This window comes from Lepisma saccharinum, chromosome 23, assembly GCF_977018435.1.
Source record: "Lepisma saccharinum chromosome 23, izLepSacc3.1, whole genome shotgun sequence".
Classification (NCBI taxonomy): domain Eukaryota; kingdom Metazoa; phylum Arthropoda; class Insecta; order Zygentoma; family Lepismatidae; genus Lepisma; species Lepisma saccharinum.
In genome coordinates, this window is record NC_139251.1 from 9,593,356 (window position 1) to 9,616,838 (window position 23,483).

The 23,483-nt window shown below is 37.9% G+C and overlaps 1 protein-coding gene across 2 annotated transcripts in view; it reads left to right on the forward strand.

Moving 5' to 3' along the window:
- Positions 1–23,483, forward strand: part of LOC146005195 (prostaglandin G/H synthase 2-like) — a 47,371-nt gene that overhangs the window by 5,518 nt on the left and 18,370 nt on the right. The window contains exons 3-4 of one of the 2 annotated variants that reach the window (XM_083144240.1): positions 12,635–12,778; positions 20,413–20,591. In XM_083144240.1, coding sequence (XP_083000366.1) covers positions 12,635–12,778; positions 20,413–20,591 — 323 coding nt within the window. The remainder of the gene's footprint in view (positions 1–12,634; positions 12,779–20,412; positions 20,592–23,483) is intronic. The other variant, XM_083144241.1, reaches the window with a different exon arrangement.

A 23,483-nucleotide genomic window follows, 5' to 3' on the forward strand; every position in this document is an offset into this window, starting at 1 on the left:
TATCGGTTAGATTCGTACCGTAGTCATCGCAAACCTTTGTTCTGACCAGGGGCGTGGTGTGCACAAGTTATGCTCACAAATAAATATTATTCCTACACCTAATCCTACATATGAAGTGTGATATTATATCACACATGTATACTTGTGAAATTTAATGCATTCAAATGATAATAAGCGTAGGTATTATTCAATAATACCGACAGATATCACGGTAAGATATCAGCAGCACACTTGCCGCTCCGGTCAGTTACTATAGCCGTCTTTAGTCTCTACTAGCTACCATCACCCCGAATTATGTGACTGTAAACTACCGCCTAAGAAACTAGAAGAATAATTACGTTCTGAGCTTTTAGGAGTGTGTTCAATATTTCGGCGGTGTCTTCATCCGTGGTAATGTCATTATTAGGGTGCGGATTTTTGCCTATTTGCCCTTTTTATTCCTTTGTAGTAAATCATAGGCTTTAATGTTTTAAGTTCGTTCCATGGTGTTTCTGGTCCAAAAAAGCATTTCATAGTGCCTATAAAGGCCTATTCGAGGGTTAGCGCCTATTTTGCTTGATCGGGCCTAAAAATGCCTATTCTGCAATTTTTGCTTACTTCAGCTTTTTTTCAAGTGGCTTTGGCTTTCCCTGCATTGATGAAGGTAAGCCTTTATTTATGTTTAGCTGACTGACATCTGGTATACGCCAGATTTGAGGATCTCAAGGAATGTCAGATCTTTCGAAATACCAAATATAGCTTAATCAGGGTAAGCAAAATTGTCACAACCTGTTGGTGACTCATACTTGGACAAAAAGACGAAAACCCGCCCCTTCTTTTTTCACCTGAAAGCTAGTACAACTTAACCCTCCCCCCAACTTAAGCGCGCCCTGAGTATAACTGTGCATTGAAAGAAGAAAATTGAAATAACTTGATGTTCAAACCCCATTTTCATGTCTATTTTAAATATTTGGGTGCCTTTTAAGTGCCTATTATAGTGCATTTTCTTATTTTGTATAGTGCCTGTTTTGAGTGCCTATTTTCATAATATTGGTTCCTTATTGCCTTCCTATTTGAGAGGTTTTAGTGCCTATAAATACGCACCCTCATCATTATCAACTAAAAATGACTAGAATTGTTGGATGGGAGATTTGTTGATGGTGAAATCGTTGAGTGGAGAAAATGCTCAAAGGGTTAAAGTGCATTTACTGTTTAAATTTGTTAAAGTTATACGAATGCAAAATTACTTATGGAACTTGCTGTAGTGAAGGTATATCACCTAACTGAGAAATTGTGCATAGGGCTGATCTGAGTCAGGTGCTTGTGCAAGGAGTATACGATATAAATTACTCTACAGGTAAACACAAGGTGGTACCCATACACAAATTCAAGTTTATACGCAAAATTCAAGTGTACATACAAAATACAAGTGGATGCTCAAAATTCCATTTTCAGTGGTTTTGTTCAAAGTGTCCTCCATTGTTTACAATACATTGTGTGCAACGATCAACAACATAATTGCAAATACAATGCAGTAAACTTGTATCATTGTTGATGCTATGAAACTGATAATTAAGTCTTTCAGTGCATCCAAATCTGTCGGTGATGATGAGTATACCATATCCTTAACAATTCCCCACAAAGCAAAATCGCATAGCGTTAAATCACCAGAACGCGCAGGCCAATCAATGGTACCAGGGTGTCCTATCCACTCTTCAAATGTGTCATCTAACAACAAACAACCAAACTACAACAAGCCAGAGACTCAACTGTCGACAAAAGAATAACGAGTGCACTGTTACCAGTGTCACACGACAATGTTGCCTACCGTATACCTAAAAAATATTACTTAGCACAAGAAGCACATCCACTATCGTAATACTATTATCAATGTGCTTTTTGGGTAAACTGACTCTTGCGCCACCCTATATGGATAATGACCTATGCTATTGTACCTCTAATGTAGGCTTTTGTGAAATTCATTATTTTGGAAGTGGTTACAGTAATTGAAGTTTCTAAGCAGAAGTTGTTCAATGCTGGGGTTGTAATTAGGATTGCTTACAGTTTCGAGAATGTTACCCCACGCCACTTGTTCTGACTGCTGATAATTTGTAATATTCAAATGGTGGAGTTGAAAAGCGATCGAAAGTTGCTAAAAGGATCGACTCTTTCGTGGTCAGCAAGCAAAACTTTCCTCTGTATAAATTAGTTTGCAATACTATAGGCATTGTAATAGAAAAAATCGTCCACTAATCAAGAGGTATGAACGTTTTGACCAATAAAAATTTAACCCAATTCTACATACAATACATGCAACAGGGACTCCCAGATGGCGCAGTGGTAGCGTCATCAACTTGTAATCAAGGGGTCCCGGGTCCGATACCGGGAGTCTCATAGTGGTTCGGATCCCACTTTAAACTGTAGGTGCAGTCCCGATTAGGCTTACTGTGCAAAAAGTGGACTTGAAACACCAACTTAATGAACCAATACATGCAACATTTTGGAAAATGTAATACATAGGGTGTTATGGAAAAAGCACTTAAGTCACAAACTGCATTTTTTTGTTGCATTCATTTAAGTCACAATGAATCCATTTAAGAAAATAGAATTATAAATTTATATTGGGCACGTGTAAGAATTCTTAACAGTGATGACCCAACATGCTTGTAATGTTTCCCATTACTGTAAATATGTAGTGGCGCAAGAGTCTCCCTTCCATAGCACACAGGGTTCGAGGTAGAGTCGGAGAGCTTTACCTTCACGCAAGGAATTACGAATGAGATCTCATAATATTCTTAAATTTCTTCTACTAAAGGTTATTTTGAACTTTGGTCCTCTGATACCAACAGTGTCGATTGCAAAGGATTAAATTTCAATCCTTAAATGTAGAAATAGCCATCGAGTTCCTTCATACGAACAGCCTTCAAGCCATCTAAAAACACCCCTCAATATGAATCGAGCGACGCCCTATCCCTTGCAGGTAGACAACCCTCGTTGGGGTAATGATGAAAGGGATTGCATATCTGCAACGATTTTTTTCAATAAATTCTTCATACGACTGATATCATTGCCATTCACATGTTTCGTGAAACAAAAACACATTTGTTTACACATCACGTTAACTGTCACGTGAGTTGTATTTAACTCAAGTTAGTTCTAGGCTCGGAGTCTCGTGAAGGGTATTTAACTAACACGTCTCTTTACCTTGGGAGCCTCGTTGTACACAGGCAACTCACGCTACCATGCTATAACATGCATGTTACGTTAAGATTTGCCCCGTGTACAAAATTTTGCAGATGGTTCGTGAAAATCTTATTTAGTGATGCTGTTATTGTTACAATTAATACAAACAATTTTAGATGTGTGGATCAAATTAATATATCTACATTAACTTATTTTCTAATTATTTTTGCTTTTAAATTACACGACAAGCAAACAAGAAGACATTTTCACTCATGAACTGTTTTCAAGTTTTTTCGATTGTGCATTTGGCCTTGAATTATTGCTGGCCAGCTCCTCAAAGAATATCGATAAAATAGTGTACGGCAGAGTCATGTTACAAATAACAAAAGAGTCAATGCACAGAAAAAACAATAACATTACTCAGAAAAAACAATAACATTTCTTTAAAAAAAACAATAAAAATGCCGTGAGCCAAATATAACTCATGTGGGGTGAAGCGTAATAATTGACTCACGCACATAAAATGAAATAATTAAAAATAACAATTTTTCAATCTAATCATCAAGAAATATATGCTTTCAACGTTTTCATTATATTCTCGTAATAAAATATCGTGGCCTCAGAACAGTAGCGGAACTTCAAATATTGGCCACCCAGCAAGATATTACCAAAGGCCCCCCCTACCTACTTACCTTCACACACACACACACACACACACACACACACACACACACACAGACACACCCCAACATATGGTGCCATCGTAGTGTAAACTCATCAACTACATCCTCTGGTGAGGCGTAAGGTTGTGGTGGCTGCTGCTGTCGGTCTCCGTGCATTGCGACCATTTTACGGAAGAAAAACATGTTTGTAACGTTGCTGATGTAAGGTAAGTGTTGTATGGACACCTATATATCTTTCTTACAGTATGTCTAATACGATTCAGAAATATAAGCGCGCTGAAAGTATTAAACGTTGAAGCTTGCAGAGGTGGAGTTCCGTCTGTACAAGATGGCGTTCTTCCGTTTGGCTGTTTTTCTTCGAACTAGCAGTCGGGGCGATATGATCACTCAGAAGGATCATTCTGCCCAACTGGGATCTTTTTGCCCCTCCGTGTTTTACTATCATTACTATTACAGTAATATATTGTCGATAGTTTCGCTACTGTCACTACTTCTATTATTTCTGTTAATAATATTATCACGATCAGTAATAACAGGTTGTTAGACTATTACGAGCCTCTAGTATGTTGTTAGTTGTTTGCAAAACGCACGGTGAAAAGGGACAATGTGAAAACAATAGAATTATCAAAATGCGGCTCGATGTAAGGTTCAAATCTTTGCAAATTTGTACGGGAGACCGTGAAAACGTTAAGCTACTTAAACGAAGGAAAGAAGCAAAAAGATATTTGTCTTCACTAATGCAATGATTATGAAATATTTATTTCAATCGAGCTTGCCCAAATGTAGAATCTTTCAGTTAGTAGCTAATCTCACCTATAATCCGTTATGTTTTTTATTATGTGGTACTGTCAAACTCATTATTTTTTTTTCATTTTAGGTACAACAATGGTACGAACGTATGTACGGGAAACCAGCCGGCAAAGCTGGTGCATTGAAGACATGAACAATGCAATACAGGCAGTGCAAAATGGAATGCGAGTGAAAACGGCAAGTAGAACGTTTGCAGTACCGAGAATGGCCCTGAAAGAACGAAGGGACAAAATGGGACTGCTCTAATGGTTGAAAAGAGTTTAGGGAGGTATTAACCAGTGTTCACCCAGCCCCAGGAAGAAGAATTAGTGCGCCACATTCTAGATATGGAAACGAGGCCTTACGGATTGACAACGAAAGATGTGCGCTGCATAACATACCAGTTGGCTGTGAAAAATGGGATTCCTCACCCCTTCAATGCTGAATTGGGTTTGGCGGGCGAGGACTGGCTACATGGATTTCGTCGTCAACAACCCGAGTTGTCTCTCAGAGTTCCTGAGTCAACTTCAGCTGCGAGAGCGCGTGCCAGTTGTTGAAAAGTTCTTTCAGATTCTACGCGAGCTAAACCCCAATCAGAAATATCCCCCATAGGATTTTTAAAGTACATACATGAGACTGCAATAGGGACTGTTTCGTCCAGGAATTCTGGGGTTTTGCCGCAAAGAGGAAGGCGACAAGTTGGAAGAATTGTGTCCGGCGAACGTGGAGAATCGGCCACTGCTGTGTTGTGTATGTCGCTAGGGGCACCTTCGTGCCCCCTATGCTAATATTTCCCCGCAAACGGATGAAAGCTGAGTTAACCGATGGGGCACCACCTGGAACTGTGTTTGCCTGCAACACATGCAAAGCCATCCAGGATGACCTGCCCTGTTAATCATGAATGGACACCTCAGTCACTCCAAGCATTTGAACGTTATTGAAGCAGCCAGAGCAAATTTCGTCACCATTGTTTATCTACCCCCACACTCCACACACAAGCTCCAAGCCCTGGACGTGTTCGTCATGTTTCCGTTGAGTGCATACTATGTAGAGGTATAGTTTGTGTTTTTTGGCAATTCACAGCTCGCGCCTTCAGCATACACACCCATACACCCTAGGTTCAAAACATACAGTATCTGAACTTCTGTGGATATAACTATTGTCAATAAGGGCCTCCCTGATGGCGCAGTGGTAGCGTCATCGTCTTGTAATCAAGGGGTCCCGGGTTCAATACCCGCTGGAGGCACAAGTGGTTCGGGTCCCACTTTAAGCTGTAGGTCCAGTCCCGATTAGCCTTACTGTGCATAAAGTGGACTTAAAACACCAAATCAACAACAAATCAACAACAACTATTGACAATAGACAGGTATTCTTCGATTCATTACATAACGCCCATTTCCCTTTTGTTATATGCACGTTTATCCATATCTTATTTACAGAAGAAGTTAAATCTTGGCCTTTATTGACAAAATCCCCATTTCAGTGTGCCCTGTCGCCCCTTCCCGAAGAGAGTGTGTGTAGACTCGTGTAGCCACTGACTTCACGAGTAAAAAAAATATATATAACTTTCATAACCAAAAAAGGTGGCTGAAGGTATGTGTACGTGTGTACCCGGTTTCCCACATGAGATGTACTAGTGAATTAATGTGAAAAAATCAAGTGTATGTATTAAAAGAAAGAGAGAAAGTTATAGTCCCCGCCGATTCATAGTATCAAGAAACTTCTCCCTTTCGTCCCATAGAGAAGAGACACCACTTTACCTCGCCGTATTACACCAAACATCTGAGCCCGACTGCTCCCTTCTCTTCCTTTATACAGGCCCCGCTAATCACCTAACCGTTACTGGAAACTTTCCGCTGGTCGGCTGTCCAGCGACACACCTAGCTACCCCAACGGCCAATAATACATACGTACAGAAATACATAAACATACACAACATTACCAAAACACTTGACACTAAAACCCGACCGATCCAATTAAATTAATTAATTAAACATATAAAAAAAGGATCAAGTAATGATTGCATCATTACAACTATGATTCATCATTGGAAAAGTAGTTGAACAATCATCCAGGAACGGTGGTCACACTTTTCCAGCTAAGTCAGATATTTGGAGAAACTTATCTGAAGGCCTGCGGTCCCATGAATACCATAAATGGCTTCAAGAAGTGTGGAATATGTCCCTACGATTCGGACATATTCACTGATGAGTCATTCCATGCCAAATCAACACAGATATGTGCAATTTTTAACCTGACCATCTCCGATTTTCATGAAATTTGGGGAGTTGAAACTATGCATAGAACTTAGTAACTATGCAAATTTTTAGTCTCGTGCGTCTTGTAATTGTTATATTATTCAAGGTCAAAGTTTGCAGAAATTGCCTTTTTTGAGCCCGCTTAGCTATACTAAATCTGCTGTAACTCCGCCACTATTTTGCCTAGGAAGCTCAAATAAAGCTTATTGTACAGGGAATTGAATAAGTTTTCCAGTGATATATAACAAGCCTACCTTTGGATAAAAATATGATTTTGTCACGTGACCTTGACTTTTGACCTTGAATATCTCAAAACATGTCATCACCAAAAATCGTGAAAAAAATATATTTGGTCCCTCATACCATACTCTAAAACATACCAAAAAATCATTCTGGGACTGCAATGGAATCAGAAGATACAAAATAATATGTGTAACTATGTGACTGATAAAAGCCCCATTACATGAACTATGAAGAGTCAAATGTCCCTTAACACCCCCTACAAAATGTGAAGGAGTTATCCTGGGTATAATTGGTCATGAAAGAAATAGGTTAGGCACAGGGAGATCCCTAGCCGTGTGTGTCAAGCGCAGATCCGGCATATTGTTGACCACCATATTGAATTCAACGCAAAAATTTCAAAGGAAAGGGGGTGATGTGATATGTCAAATGAGGCTAGAATTTCACGAGAAATGAAGTGACGAAGGTTTATCCAACATATATTTAACCAGCAAAAATTTATTACTGCATGCTTGTAACCATTTTCTCCTTTTCGAGGTGTTAAAAACAAAGCATTGGAATGCTCCTAACGTGTTAGGAACTCATCGAGATCACGCTGACATCTTGGGAGAGAAAGAAGTATACGCACCATTGCATATGATTTTTATCAGCTACATTCACCAAATAGTTGAATAGTGAAGAATATTGGGAAAAGTATCTCAAACAATTACGTGACACTTCCTTTGGAATGAAAAATTCTTCATTGACGAGGCTAATTTTTATGTTCACGGTGAAGTTAATAAAAATAATATGCAATACCTGTGATTTGCTCAGTCGAATGGTTGTTGCTGGTAAGCTAATTATGTGGTATAATGTATGGCGAACGGAAATGGTTGGTCCATATTCAACAACGGAACCTTAAATGGTGAGGGCTTCTTGTGTTAAGTGAACAGGTTTTTTTCACCCTTGCTTACGGGATATGGCACTTTTCGAGAGTTTTTAAACAGGACAGAGTGTGACCACACTATGTAGACATTTTTGCAATTTCTTCATGGTAATTTTCTAGGTAGATTGATGGGCACACGGGGATCTATTAAAAGGCCTGCACATTCCCCAGATCTAACATCTTAGGAGGACTTTAACCTTCAGAAACCTTTGAAGAGAATGGTGCATGCACTAAAAGTCCCTGATATTGACCATCTGAGAGAAGGCATAGTTGCTGCTTGCGATGTTGTTGCACATGCTACATTGCCAAATGTTCTATGCGAGTGTGAGAGACGTCAACGAGTGTGCTCACAGGAACATTGACAACATTATAATGTGCATATATCGTAAGTGAAAGATATGTGTATAACTTTTTGCTGGCGTAAGATACGTTGGAAAATCCTTCGTCACTTCATTTCTCGTGAAATTCTAGCCTCATTTGATATATCACATCACCCCCTTTCCTTTGAAATTTTTGCGTTGAATTCAATATGGCGGTCAACAATATGCCGGACCTGCGCTTGACACACACGGCTAGGGATCTCCCTGTGCCTAACCTATTTCTTTTATGACCAATTATACCCAGGATAACTCCTTCACATTTTGTAGGGGGTGTTAAGGGACATTTGACTCTTCATAGTTCATGTAATGGGGCTTTTATCACTCACATAGTTACACATATTATTTTGTATCTTCTGATCCCATTGCAGTCCCAGAATGATTTTTTGATATGTTTTATAGTATGGAATGAGGAACGAAATATATTTTTTTTCACGATTTTTGGTGATGACATGTTTTGAGATATTCAAGGTCAAAAGTCAAGGTCACGTGACAAAATTATATTTTTATCCAAAGGTAGGCTTGTTATATATCACTGGAAAGCTTATTCAATTCCCTGTACAATAAGCTTTATTTGAGCTTCCTAGGCAAAATAGTGGCGGAGTTACAGCAGATTTAGTATAGCTAAGCGGGCTCAAAAAGGGCAATTTATGCTAACTTTGACCTTGAATAATATAACAATTACAAGACGCACGAGACTAAAAATTTTCATAGTTACTACGTTCCATGTATAGTTTCAACTCCACAAATTTCATGAAAATCGGAGATGGTCAGGTCAAAGGCTGTGTTGATTTGGCATGGAATGACTCTGATGCTGATTTTATTGCGGCAGAAACAACTGACCAAGCAGCTGATGCAGATCACAACGAAATGCAAATAGCAGGTGCTCCAGACGTTTCTGCAGATAATATTAGGACTACAGTGTGTGTGCAGTCAATCAACAATGAAGATACATGCTTACAGTCTGCTACAACACTGGGCAGAGAGTCATCAACACATTCTGTTGGACAGGTTAAGCTCCCAGATACCAGGAATGGCCCATGCAGGCCAGGACCTAGTGCAACGTCTTCGTCTTGTGATACGTCATTTAGTCCCGTGTCGCCTGCTGACATTCGACCAGTTTCCAAAATGCAAGAACGGCGAGTCATCACCAAAGGGAAAAGGGTTGGAGCTACAGTTCTGGCAAGCAGTCCGTACAAAAATTCATTGGTTGATGACAAATTAAAAAGAGAAGAGAAACAGAAAAGTCAATTTGAAAAACGGAGCTAGAGGAACAAATGTTGTGACACTTCTCTGAAGAACAGAAAGAAAAGGAAGCAGTCACCTGAGGACTCTAGTTCTGATAGTGTTGCTGCAGATGGTGATCCGGAGTGATTTTTCTGTAGTGATACCTATCTACGTTCTGTGCAAGGAGAAGGTTGGATAATGTGCCGAATATGTCAACAGTGGGCTCATGAGCAATGTGCTGGCGTTGATGATGAGGATGATGAATTCATTTGTGATTACTGTAAGCCAATCAAATGTCCGCCCAGTCGGAGAAAGCTGTATGTGTGACATTTTTGTTGATTTGTACTGTCCAACAATGATTCATCTTATTGGAAAATACTGTTAAGGTTTTAATGATTAAATTGCAGACGTGATGAAGCTGGTTTGTTTTACACTTTAGTTGCAATAGCTACGCTATTCGTAGTGCTTACATAAACAATAAAACTTTGAATATTATCATGAGATGCCGATTTGATTCTGATGGATAGGCATCAAGTGTTGATTATCGTCTTTTAGATTGGCCTGTAAAAATCCATTCCTTTAATGTAGCCACACATTTGTTCAGCCTTTTATGCTTTTTCATAACAATTATCAATTTTATTATCGTGTTTGATAATATCCGCATTGGGTTTCTTTTTCATGTTCGTACACTGCTACGTACGCAAATTATGTGTAGAAATGTAACATACAGTGCAATTTTGTTGTACGTACCTATACATACAAATATCACTAAAGAAAACTGGGGATCATTTTGCTCCGGGGGTACGGGTCAAAATGATCTTTGCATTATGTTTGTAATTCGTTTATTTTGTGTTCTTTCCACGACTGTACAATGTCCAAACAATTATTAGTAGTACCTGACATGTCAATAAACACATATGCATACAATTCTTTCCATTTCTGTGGTATTTGTTCATTCTGTGGCTCAATGAAGCGTAGAGGGATCGTTATGCTCTGGTCTCCCTATTAAACATGTATAATGTATGCGTGTGTGTGAATTCTTTATCTCCGGTTGACAAAGTTACATACAAGAGCCTACAGTGTGATTCAAAAGTCCCTTAACACTCCTTATAAAGAGTAAAGGAATTAGGCTGGGTAAAATTGGACATGATAGAAACAGGTTAGGCTTAAGGGGAACCGCATTAGTGTGTTCCAAGCTGACGCCCGCCATGTTGGTTGCCGCAATATTGAATTCAATTCAAAATTTTCAAATGGGAAGGGGGTGTAATGTGATATACTTTGTATATAACACTGTTTTCTCACACCTGGAAAATGATACATTTGTTACAATCATGCTTCATAACTTTTTCTGATTAAAGATAGGTTGAAGAAACCTTCACCACCGCATTTCTCGTGAAATTCCAGCTTGATTATATTCTAGTCTGACTGCCACCCGGGAGACCCGTGGTGGGTGATCTTAGGCCGGAAATTTTTTGCAGTTTTGTCCCAACATGAAGCGGCTTCAGGGCCCACCCAGCCTCAAATCAAATAGTACCTGTTGGCGGGGTAAAGGCGGCCGGAGCGTGATGCTGATTTTATCACCTCCAAGATGTCCAACATCGAAAATATGTGGGGCCCTACCTCCCCATACCGGCCTAAATGTGTCTTCAGGGCACGGTGCAATATGTACAGAGAACTTAAACATTACCTTTACCTGTATATTTTTATTCGTTTCTGTACCCCTGAGTAACTACGTTTGCTTTTACATACGCAAACCCTCTACTATGTCAATGGCTGAGGGCCCCCAAAAGTCGAAAATTATAAAATAATTATTTCTATTGTGGCAGTCAACGTGGTATTCTTTCGAAACATAAATAAATATTTTTTGTTACTTCCTTGCCAAACATAAATTATATTTGTTAAAACCTTGTAAATATCACAGCAACTGTAATAGAGAATATAAACTAACTACATGATCCTCTACCAGTGTAAGTATGAAAGTTCAGGCCTCTTCTTCTCTTAACAGGAATTTGCTTATATTTGACGTTTCCAAAGTAAATTATCCCATGAGAATCACAATCTTTTAAACTGATTGATAGAATGTCTTAAATTATCGTCTAATTATTTTTCTTATGCCCATATCCCATTTTTGTGAGTTATGTCGAACATTTTATATATTTTGAAAAATTTGTTTTAATTAAAGACCTTTTCTCTGATGAAAAATGTATCCCCCCAGGGGTGGACTAACCCACTTATTTGAATAAAATAAAAAAAACATGCTCTAGTTTCCCCTGTCATTCTATTTCTCTGTTTTAATCAATTCCCTATTTCTCATCGAGAACAAACAAAAATATCCATATCTTACCCGGGATTTGAACCCGGAATATCTGGCGTCGTATTGCGCTTTGATATAATCACTCCGCCACGAAAGTCGAAGTCCTCACTGAGCCACGTTCATATTGTAAGTTTAAATGGCATTGATAAATAATATTGACCTGTAAGGAGCTAGCTAACACATGTCAATTTTTAATTAAACTACCGTGGCTTGATTTAGATTAATTTTCATGCGAATAGATAATTGAGGAAATACTAAGGATGCATTTACTAACGGTTAATATTGTTGCAACAGCAAGTTCCATAGACAATGTGCCTATGCAGCAACATATGTTTCTAACGTTCTCGGATAGATGGCACTGAATTAATTGTTGTATACCAGTCAACATGGAATACATTGCTGACTTGTTAAATTCTGGGACACAAAATTGGACGTGTGGTAGAATTTGCGTTGTTGCCATATCTTCTTACAACTGGATTTCTAGATATTCGACAGTCTGTGTTCGTTGTTTATTAGGCAGATCAATGATAATGCAAAGTAAAAAAATCATCAGTAAGATTACAAAAACTTCTCATTGTTTGTGTGTGTGGTGAAGGTTATAATGATGTTAATACTAACATTTATGCAACTGATCTGTGCATTTTCTTTCTCCTGCCTAGGTAGGGCTGAAATGATAGACAATCCAACGAGGTACAATTCGGAACATGATTACATCACCCTGGAGTCGTATTTCAATCATTCCTTTTATGCACGAGCTCTGCCTAAAGTTCCAGAAAATTGTCCAACACCTTTAGGTGTAAAAGGTAACTTATTTATTTTCTACTCTTTTTGGTATATTTTCTTTCCAATGCGAGTAACATTTGCAAATTTTATCTTAAAATGCTGCTCACTCAGTAGCAAAGTTTAACATAATTTTTGTAAAGTAGTTCTTGGGCAGTTGGAATTCTTCATGAAATTTGATTAAATGAAGCCCATTTGTTTAATATAAGTACAGCGCCTTGAATAACGTAGTGTGGAAAACGACCCAAGAAACTGGTTCCCCAGACGGATGAGAAACATAGATGACAGTGCTATCAATGTCGGTGCTAATTTTCTTATGAAAGTAATGCGGCTTTCTTAGTTTTTGGAATATATTATGTAGATTTGTTTGTCTTGAAATGCGGTACGTGAATTGATGGAAAGAGTTATATTTATGGAGTGATTTGCAGTTACGAAATGACATTAATTTGGAAAGAAAAGTAAAATAAAATTAATAAATAAATAGCATACGTAACACAAGAAGAAACATCGCAAAGTGATTCCGGACGTCAGGTGTTGGATTGTGTACTAGAGTTTTATTTTTCTATGGTATTAGAATATAAATAGTATCCTGAGAGATATTTCATACCGAGGCGACAAACCACAAGTGTCGCTTGGAAGCGAGCAGTCCGTAATCAATGCAGCCTTTCGAACCGTAGGGACACAAGCTCTGACTGCACCGTTTCCTCAAGGAGATTTTACACCAAAGCGACACGCGACAAAAGATACGAGGATTTCACACCAAAGCGACACGGGTCCTTCAGTCCAAGGCAACTTTCACACCCAAGCGACACATGTTGCTTGGAAACGAGCCAATCAAGAGCAACATTTCACATCGTAGCGGCATGACGGGAAGCACAGGCCAGCGTTCGGTTGGTGAAATCCTCAAGCGATAAGTGTCGCGTGCCCCTTGTCGCTTTGGTGCACAATCTCCCTAAAGCAAGACACTCATTGCATCGCGCATGCGCGAACAACAAACCACGGCAACATGTTGCAAGCTATTGAGGAAATTGCCCAGTTTGAGCGACGCACAAGCGACAAAGCGACACGTGTGGCTTATCGTGTCGCCTAGATCTGTTGTTGTAATGTGCGGTTTATCATGTCGCTTATCTGTTGTTCGCAAGCAACGCTTGCTAATAGACTAAAGGCACCATGTCGCTTGTCACTTAGTTGGGAACTCCCCCTGTAGCGCGTCGCTTCGATCTCAGCACCCTTCCTTTATGGAGCTTTCCGACCGAAGTAACAAGTAGCACGCGAATACGCCATATGAACGTGTCGTTTGCTGTTTGGACCCTCATGTGCAATGAATGCTATTTTACAGTCTGGAAGTGTGTGTCACTAGTGTGACAGTGTGAACATCCCGTGTCGCTTGTCCCATTGGTTTGAAAGTTTCCTTACACTCATGTCGATGGCACTAAGAAAGTTTTGTGGGGTTTCCCTTGTCGTTTCATGGAATCATCATTATCATCATCGCTGCGATTAGTTTAAAGCGGAAGAAAAGAGACAGTAAATATCCAAAATACAAATGCTTCAGTGTGTATATCTTTAAAAGAAATGATGATGATGATAATAATAATGAACCTAATTCATACACAAAAATTTAGTTGCCAAGAGCATTCCATGCGTATTTTTTCTCCCGTGTTATTAACGAAAGTATGATAACAGAACGTGGTCGACTGTCTAGAATGTTCGTTAATGTCTTCGCTACCACTGTACCAAATATCATAGCAATTATCACATTCATAGAAATGCTTCATGTAAAAGAATCAGACGTTGCAGCGAAAACTCCATTTACTTCCATTATAAGCAGACGAATACCAAGCACCGGGTTCAACACCAGCGCCTCTAGCGGATCATTTTCGAGTGGAACCAGCCAGAGCTCGCAGAACTGTGCCGTTTTCCACACTACGTTATTCAAGGCGCTGTAATATAAGTAAATAATGTGGTATAAATCGTTTATAATATACAGGGTGGGTGAAAAGTAACTAGACATTGTAAATTTGCTGCAGTTCTTGTAATATTTAAGCAATCATAATGAAATTTTCTATACATCTAATTCTAATATATAAAAATGGATGTATGTGTGTGGGTGTGTGTGTGTGTGTGTACAGGGCCGGATTAAGGTGGGTGCTATTGATGCTGCAGCATTAGGCTCATTCCTGAAATAGGCCCAGATGAAAACAGACGAGAATTTTCCGAAAGCTGAACAGTTTTCTCTTGCTATATTAACCTGAAAATAAATCTTAGAATGAAATTTGGAGCCCCAATTTCGGACGCCTAGACACAGCGTTACTTATTATACACCTACTATTATTCTTTGCGCTGTGACGTAACTATAACGTCGTTGTGTTTATTGTTAACAGAAGATTTCAAGCATCAGGACCAATTTCGTCTTCATCCGGCCCTGTGTGTGTATGTGTGTTTGTTCCGGCATAACACTCGAACGCCTGGAGCAATTTCAACCAAACTTGGTACACATTACGACTTACAATCTTGAAAGAAATACTGGTGGGGTAAGACACCCCTGGCACTTCTACGGGTGGGGGAGGGGGTGGCATGCAAAAATAATAGAAAACGACCGATATTAGTGTGGAATCCATAGTTTTCGGGGTCGGTAAGATGAATAGTAACATTCCTAATACCGTTCCACTTCAAGTTCATCATCTATCGGAATGCGGGTGAGAGGGGGTGAAAACTAAAATGTCAAAAATGACCAAGATTAGTGTCGAATCCGTAGTTTTTGAAGTCGCTAAGCTAATTGGTAACATTCACAATGACCAAACTTGGTACACATATGACTTACAATGTGGAAAGAAATACTGTTGGGGTAAGACACGCCTGGCACCCCTAAGGGTGGGGGAGGGAAGGGGTGACATGTAAAAATAATAAAAAACGACCGACATTAGTGTGGAATCCATAGAGGGTACATGTAAAAATAATCGAAAACGACCGATATTAGTGTGAAATCCATAGTTTTCGGGGTCGCTAAGATAAATAGTGACACTTCCAATGCCGTCCAACTCCTAAACACCCCTGGATCCCCTAGGAGAGGGGTGGGAAGTGGGTGACATGTAAAAAATAATGGAAAACGACAGATGTTAGTGTAGAATCAATAGTTTTCGGGGTCGCTAAGATGAATAGTGACACTCCCAATGCCGTTCAACTCCAAGACACCCCTGGCACCCCTGGGTGTGGGGGTAGGAAGAGGGTGACATGTAAAACGAAAGTGTGGCGGTGCGCCTTCTTACATGAAAACAACCTCACCAATGTTTCCCCATCGTGATACGATTGGCCAAACATGCCCTTGCTACGTTGTAAGGTAGCTTTCGCCATTTATGATGTCATACAGAAAGTATGGACCTATGACCCTTTCGACCACCATATTGTGAAATTCATATGCAAATATATAATGCATTTCATAATGAATGTGTACATAAAGTTTCATTTGAGATTGCTTAAATATTTCAAACACTACAGCAAATTTTCAATTCTAGTTACTTCTCACCCACCCTATAGGTAAATATACAAAATATACAAAATACAATAACGATGTCAAGCAGAAAATAACTAATTTTGTTTCTTCACTTCTAGTATACTGTGTGTGTAATGAATTTGAAACTTTATTCATGTCATATTTATTCTATGGACATATTGTTAGATGTCTGCAACATATTGCTTTAAGAGAAGCCAGCTTAATTATTTTAAATTTGAGCAATATGTAAAGGTGCTGAAGGCAAGAGGACGATAAACAAGCAAAATAAAGAAGGGGCAGCCCGGGAAAATATTGTCAGAGGTCTGAGGATTGTGCATTACATAAAGTTTACTCTTATTAAGGTAAACAATTATTATTATACATAGTAGGTATGAGAGATTTACGTTGCCAAGGCCATTTCTTCCAATTTAAGAGCCCAAGGAAGTTGAGACTTATGGCCGAATCACACGCAACTGGATTTCCAGCAGAAATGTTCTATTTGGTGCTGGACTGGCTATTTGGCCAGAAATCATGACGCCGCACTGGCTGTTTGGCTGGTTTTGACGACTAGGCCAAGTTCTAATTGCAACTGGCTTTCTCTGTTAGATGCTGTGGAACAGCCAATCAAAGCGAAAGTTTGGCATGTGAAGATAATCTGTGAGTTTGGTAAGGGAAGTATTTTGTCTGTGGTTTCCGAGTGTTTGTTGTTTTTGCTCGCTTCTCGATAAAAGAAAAAGTAACAGTGATGAAATGCATTCGTGTTCAGGTCATTAATTTATCCAAAGCCATGTACGTGGCACATGTGATTAGCCAATAATGAACTTCCTTATTATTACAAGTGTATTAAATGTTTGACATATTTAGTTGAACAAAACATTTTTTAATGAATGAATCCTGCAAATCTCATGTACGTATGAATATGCATTAAAACTTGTGAGCATATATTGATTACCTATTTTCTTTCGAGCCAATTTTCAGAGATTACTTTTATTTTAATTTAATTTTTAATAATAGCAGTAGCTTTTCTCCTACAACGATCTTTAAATCGCTCGTCCATCTGTTTAGCTTGTCTGCTCTGCGCAATGTCTTCGTGTGAGACGAAAACTAGCAGATCAACAAGTACCACACAACTAGTCCAAATCCAACTGGGAAAATCCAGCAGGATACATAGCCTCGTGTGATTCAGACATAAGACCGTTGTTATATATTCAACACTTTTTACAACCCTATCGCAGATTCTATACATGTTATCAGAGCACCTTAATTAGGATGATGCAATTTCAAATATTTGCAATCCGCGTCAATCTAGGATGATGCAATCCCAGTGAAGTATTTCGTAATATTGTTAAAACTTTATTCATGGAGAACTGCCAAGTTTTATGACTCACAGTTGCGTTTGATTTTAATTATTGATAACAACTCGTTTGAATCAGTTTCCAAATTCAAGTACTTAGGAGCAGTGGCGGCGATTGGGTTCCAAAACTGAGGGGAACAAGGTGCCAAAACTGGAAGGGGGGACAAGAACAGTTTACTTTCCCTTGATACATAAGGTTTAGCATAGTGCGGAAACAAAAGTGGCAAAATGTGGGGGGGGGGAAGTGCCCCCCCTAATTGCCGCCACTGCTTAGGAGTAATACTAACAAATGAAAATGATATTAAAAGAGGAAATAAAAAGCAGGCTTAATTCAGGAAATGCGTGTTAATTTTCTCTTCATAAACTAACATCTAAGAAACTAAAAGTTAAAATATACAAAACAGTAATTTTGCCTGTAGTATTTTATGGAAATGAAACTTGGTCGCTTACATTAAAAGAGGAAAATAAATTAAGAGTGTTTGAAAATAAAATCCTTAGAAAAATATTTGGACCTAAAAGGGATGAGGACACAGGTCAGTTGAGAAGGTTACATACTTCAAAACTACATAATTTGTATTCATGTCCAAATATTATTACAATAATTGAATCAAGAACATTTACATGGGCAGGCCATGTGGAATGAATGGTAGAGGAAAGAAGTGTTTACAGGATTTTTGTTTAGAAACCTGATGGTAAGAGACCTGTAGGAAGGCCAAGACGCAGATAGAGGGATACCGTTAAGATGGACCTATTGGAAATCGGTAAAGATGGAAAAGATCGGATTGATGTTGTCCAGGATAGGGTACAGATGGAAGGCTTGTGTTTCTAAACCTTCGGGTATATGAAGGGTAGAGAATTAGTTAGTGGCGTATTCTCCATGTAGACGCATTCACCGCCTGTAAACAAACTTTTAATATATTTTTAAACATTTAGCTTTTATATACGGGTAATTTCTCACTATATATTGTGCAAAACTATTAAAAGAAGCTTCTAAAACCAGAATTTAAGTAAATTATTTAAAGAACTTAAAGACTGGTTTATTTACGTCACTGATCGTTCTTCCTCGCACCCTTTTGTCGACCGGGTTTCCTCCCCAATTGTACGCGGGCAGGGCGAGGGTGACATAGCTAGTGGCTATTGAAAAACACGCGGCCTGCGGTCAAACAGCGTTGGCGGGAGAACACTGCTTGTTCCTTCCTGCTTGCTGTGCCACTATATTCAGAGGCAGTGTTGCTACATGAAGGGAACTTTCCCATGGTGCAGATAAATCTAGGTCCAATTTGAGATAAAAAGGATGATTTTATGAAAAATATAGAAATTGCTGGAAAGTTTGAAGTTGTCGGACTCTATTGTTGCTTCGTTTGCATTCCTGAATTCTTATTTTATTTATATTACATCTAATTAATATATATGGGGTGTATAATAAATATATGCAATAAATAAATTTTGTTGCAGTAAACCAGAATATGCCACTGGTGGAAAAGCTCATGGTACTCTCTTCGCACGCTCTACTTTACGCGTGGCTCATCTTGAGCATGAAGTATAAACATTTTCAACTTGCAGTCGTCGAATTTACTGCGATCTTTCTCTGGTCGCTATCTCACAAATCTTCAGCAGTACAATTGCAAATTCTGGCATGTCGTACTGTGTGCTGTTGAACTGTGTTGTCACACCAAATTCAAAATAGTTTCCAGAGGATGGTTTCTGCGCTCACTGATGTATGTAAGAAATTAAGTGTTAAGTATTTTAAATTTTCTAATGTGAGGAATATTTGATTTAAATTGCATCATTGAAAGTAAGGTGTTCTGATAACATATGTATATGGAAACTAGGATTGGGTTGTCGAGGGCATTGTAGTTTAAGAGATATGGCAGTAGGATAATAGTAAAAAGTTCCCATGCTAGCTTTGCGGGACTTTGCCGCAGCGAGCAGGACTTTTATGTTGAAAATGGAGATTTCCAATGTTCTACTTTAGTTTCCACTTTATGATTTATAGGTTAATACTAGGGACTAAACCTACAGTTTAAAGTGGAGTCCAAGCCACTATGTGTCTCCACCAGAGATCAAATCCGGTGGCCTTTGATTACAAGCGACGACGTTAACAATACGCTATAGTGATTTCTCGTAGCGGGAAAGAGTCTCAGAAAATGACGAATTCTCAACAAAGTTGATCCAAAACCGTTCACCCTAGCACGCAGAGAATTCGATTATTCTGTCGATTATACACAAAGCATTGGCTTAGAAGGATGAGAAAATTGATTGACAACTGGAACTATTTAATATGTATTGCAAGAGAAAAGTAGTATTTTACAATATAATTGATTTTCTTTATTTCAGAAAACTCTATAATCGAATTTGATTTTTTTCTGGATTCAAAATCTGTATCTGCATGTTTTTTAAATATTAATTTTAAATTGATGTATATTTTTAAATATATTTTGTCAAAGTAGGATAGTTTCTGTTGGTTTTCTTGACATGCTGAAATAAACGATTTAATTATAGTTGTAAAATTACACAATCTTTCTGTGTGTTGGGTATTGATGATTTTTGAACTTGAACATTAGCTCCGGAAACGATACTATTGTTGCTCCTATCCATTCAATGTATGCAATGCACATTTTGTTCTCTCTGAAACTGATTTTTGCCCCATTAGCAGATTTGGGTACTACACTATTCAGCCCCCAAAATACATCTTGGAATGAACGTCAAAGACATTTGGGAATGAATTGTTGAAAACAATTTACCTGTAAATATAGATATAGAAGTAACAAAATTTTCAAATTTAAATTTTATGTTCAAAACTTTATTAACAGGGAAGAAATCCCTTCCCGACGTCGATGAGCTTCTGAACAAGGTCTTTCTGAGGAAGAAGTTTATTCCTGACCAGTATGGAAGCAACATTATTCTCTCAGGCTACGCTCAACATTTCACTCACCAGTTCTTCAAAACTGACAGAAAACGTGGACCAGGTTTCCAATGGGGGAATAATGGCGTAAGTACACGTACATTATATAGAATAATAAGTGTAAGTTTTTCCTGTCAGTTCGATTGGAGCAATGAGACATTTGAAAATCTTCAAACAATTGCAAGGACGATTTTGTATTTTGCCCATTAAAAAGGTAATACTCCTACTTCAGTTCGGCATTTATTATTTCGTTTGCATAATTGTTGATAAGATAAAAGTTTATATATTATTTTCCAATAGGAAGGAAAATACAGCCCCGTAACTAGATATTTTGGGGCCTCCCCAATCCCCGTACTACCAATCACCGACGTTTTGTGTGCGTCGTTCGATATTTTCTTCTTATGTTATATGAAAAATATATAGTAATTGCTGGAAAAATTGGAGTTGTCGGACTTCTTTTTTTTATTATTGCGTGCCTGTATTGGTGTTTTATTTCTATTACATTTAATTATTATAGATGGAGTGCATGATAAATACATACAACAAATCAGAATTCTTTCCTTAAACCAGATTAAATTTTCAGAATACGTTACTGGTTTATTTACACTATATAACAAGAAGATTACAGTAGAGAACCGCATCTACAAGAAAAAAAATATCCAAACAGACTTATGGAGGAACTCTGTGCAATTGATAAAGTAATAATAATAGTTGTTTAATAACGGCAAACGATGGTGATGAAAAGTTGTTATTTAATTTACTTAATGGGAGGGATTCCGCTGATATTATCTGCTAAGATATAGCCTTTTATTGTATTACATTTGTTGGAGTTGGTTATTTTGTACCAATATTGATTCTCAATTGTTTACTTTCATTATTAAATAATTCAAATATCGTCACAATGATTGGGAAACCTGTGCTAAAATGTTAACGAATATTCAGACTATAATGTTAGAATTTCATCTTCAAATACCTATTAGTTCCTGTGAAATGGAATTTGAAGCTACGACAATTAGGTAAACATTGTCCAGATAGGCAATTGAGACTCCCTTAAGGCACTCCAAAATAAATTAGTCTGCGCAAGCCTATGAGAGGGGATTAAAATTGCGTAGCGTTTCAACTTTGATGTGGTTCTAGCGAATATCTAGGATTCACATAGAAGAGAAATAACGGGTCGAAGAAACATTTTACATGTTGTAAAATGTAAAACGTTGGTGTTATCAAGGTGCAATTTTCAGGTTTCTAATTGATAAAAGGTCTAAAATAGGTTTATTAGTTAAGTTGGTATAATTCGTGGTCTACGTACTCAATTTCCTAGCAGATATAATTACTATCGAACGGATTTTAAGGTGTAGCACCTTTCCAAAAATATACCTGTTTTCCTACCGATAGTTTAAAGTATGTATTTTAGGACATAACACCAAGTAAAATGAACATACTTTTTTGCACCGTTTTGCACCTTTTATTGAGATTAGCACATTCATACCTTTTCTAACCCCCTCCCCCCTCTTTGATCCTTCAGTACCTATTTCCTTCCTTTTCTTTCATGTTTTTCTAAAAAATTGGACAGAAATATAAATGATTTTCACTCTTCTTAAGCAGCCACATAAAATCCTATAGTCTCAGAAACACACAAAACTTAGTTAAAGTGTAAAAACGTCACCGACTAGGTATATTGTTGTGGTTTATAAACATGCAGTGAAGTTTTGATCCCTTTTTCCACTACATACTTATGTGAGAGTGGTTTTTCATCCATGGTGTACCTAAAAAACAAGTACCGAAATAGATTAAATATGGAACAGAATCTTAGCTTGAAAGTTTCAAGTGCACAACGAGACATGAAGAAACTGTGTCAGGCTATGCAGGCCTATCCTTCTCGCTAGAAACTCTGAGGATTTACAATAAAAACTCCAAAATTCTGCAATACAGTAGTTTACAAACTTATTTTTGTCATTTAGTTTTTTCAATAACTCTGGAAAAAGATATGAAAATTAAAGTTTCTTATATTCTTCTTAGCATGCATGTGTTTCAGATTTATATTTTTGTATCTAATCATGAAGATTGTAAACGTAGGAACACCCAATAAAATAATAAACGTAGGATTCTAATTTTATTTGGTTACCATCTTTCCACATACAGCGCCATTCTGCTCTATTGCAGATACACGTCTCCAACATACCAACCAACCAGCCAAAAAAAGAAAAAAGAAAAAAATCCCAAAACCCACCATTCGGAGAAAATCTATGGTGGGGGTACAACATTAGACGTTTAGTTGCGACTAAAGGGTACAATGAGAATGAGAAAAAAGTTTGAGAACCGCTAATCTAATACCTATAAAAGTAAATTAATTCCTTTATATGTATTTCATAATGTATTTCAACTATTTAGTAATTAACTTTTATATTTAATAACATTATAAATATGTATTATATATATATATATATATATACAGGGTATCATTTTAATGGCGCGCACGGACCAAAGAAACGACTTTTCTCAGTAACATTTTTCTCGTTGGTGCGTCGATTAGAAGCTACAGCCGTTCAAAAAATCTGTTTTGCCGCCTAGATGCTGGGAACCCAACACAACATTTGATGTGTCTGTGACGTAATTTCATGCGGCGAAACAGCGGATGGCAGGGTTGCAAGGTACACACAAATTTTGTGAAAAATGACAAACTACCAACCACATTATTCGATGTAAAACGAAGCGATAAACGCGTCCAGAAGGCCAAACATAATAGCCTATCAGCCAGAAGATACATTTATTTATTTAGCAAAGATCCTTAACAGAACATATTGTTCCAATTACAAAGGATCATATTAAATACATATATAATAAAGAATAAATATACATTTTAAAAATTACAGAATTACAGAACTACAGAATTACAAAATTACACAATACAAAGAAAAAGATACAGAAAATAGAGAATAGAAAAGGCAGTAGGTATGTTATACAAAGTTACAGAACAAAATA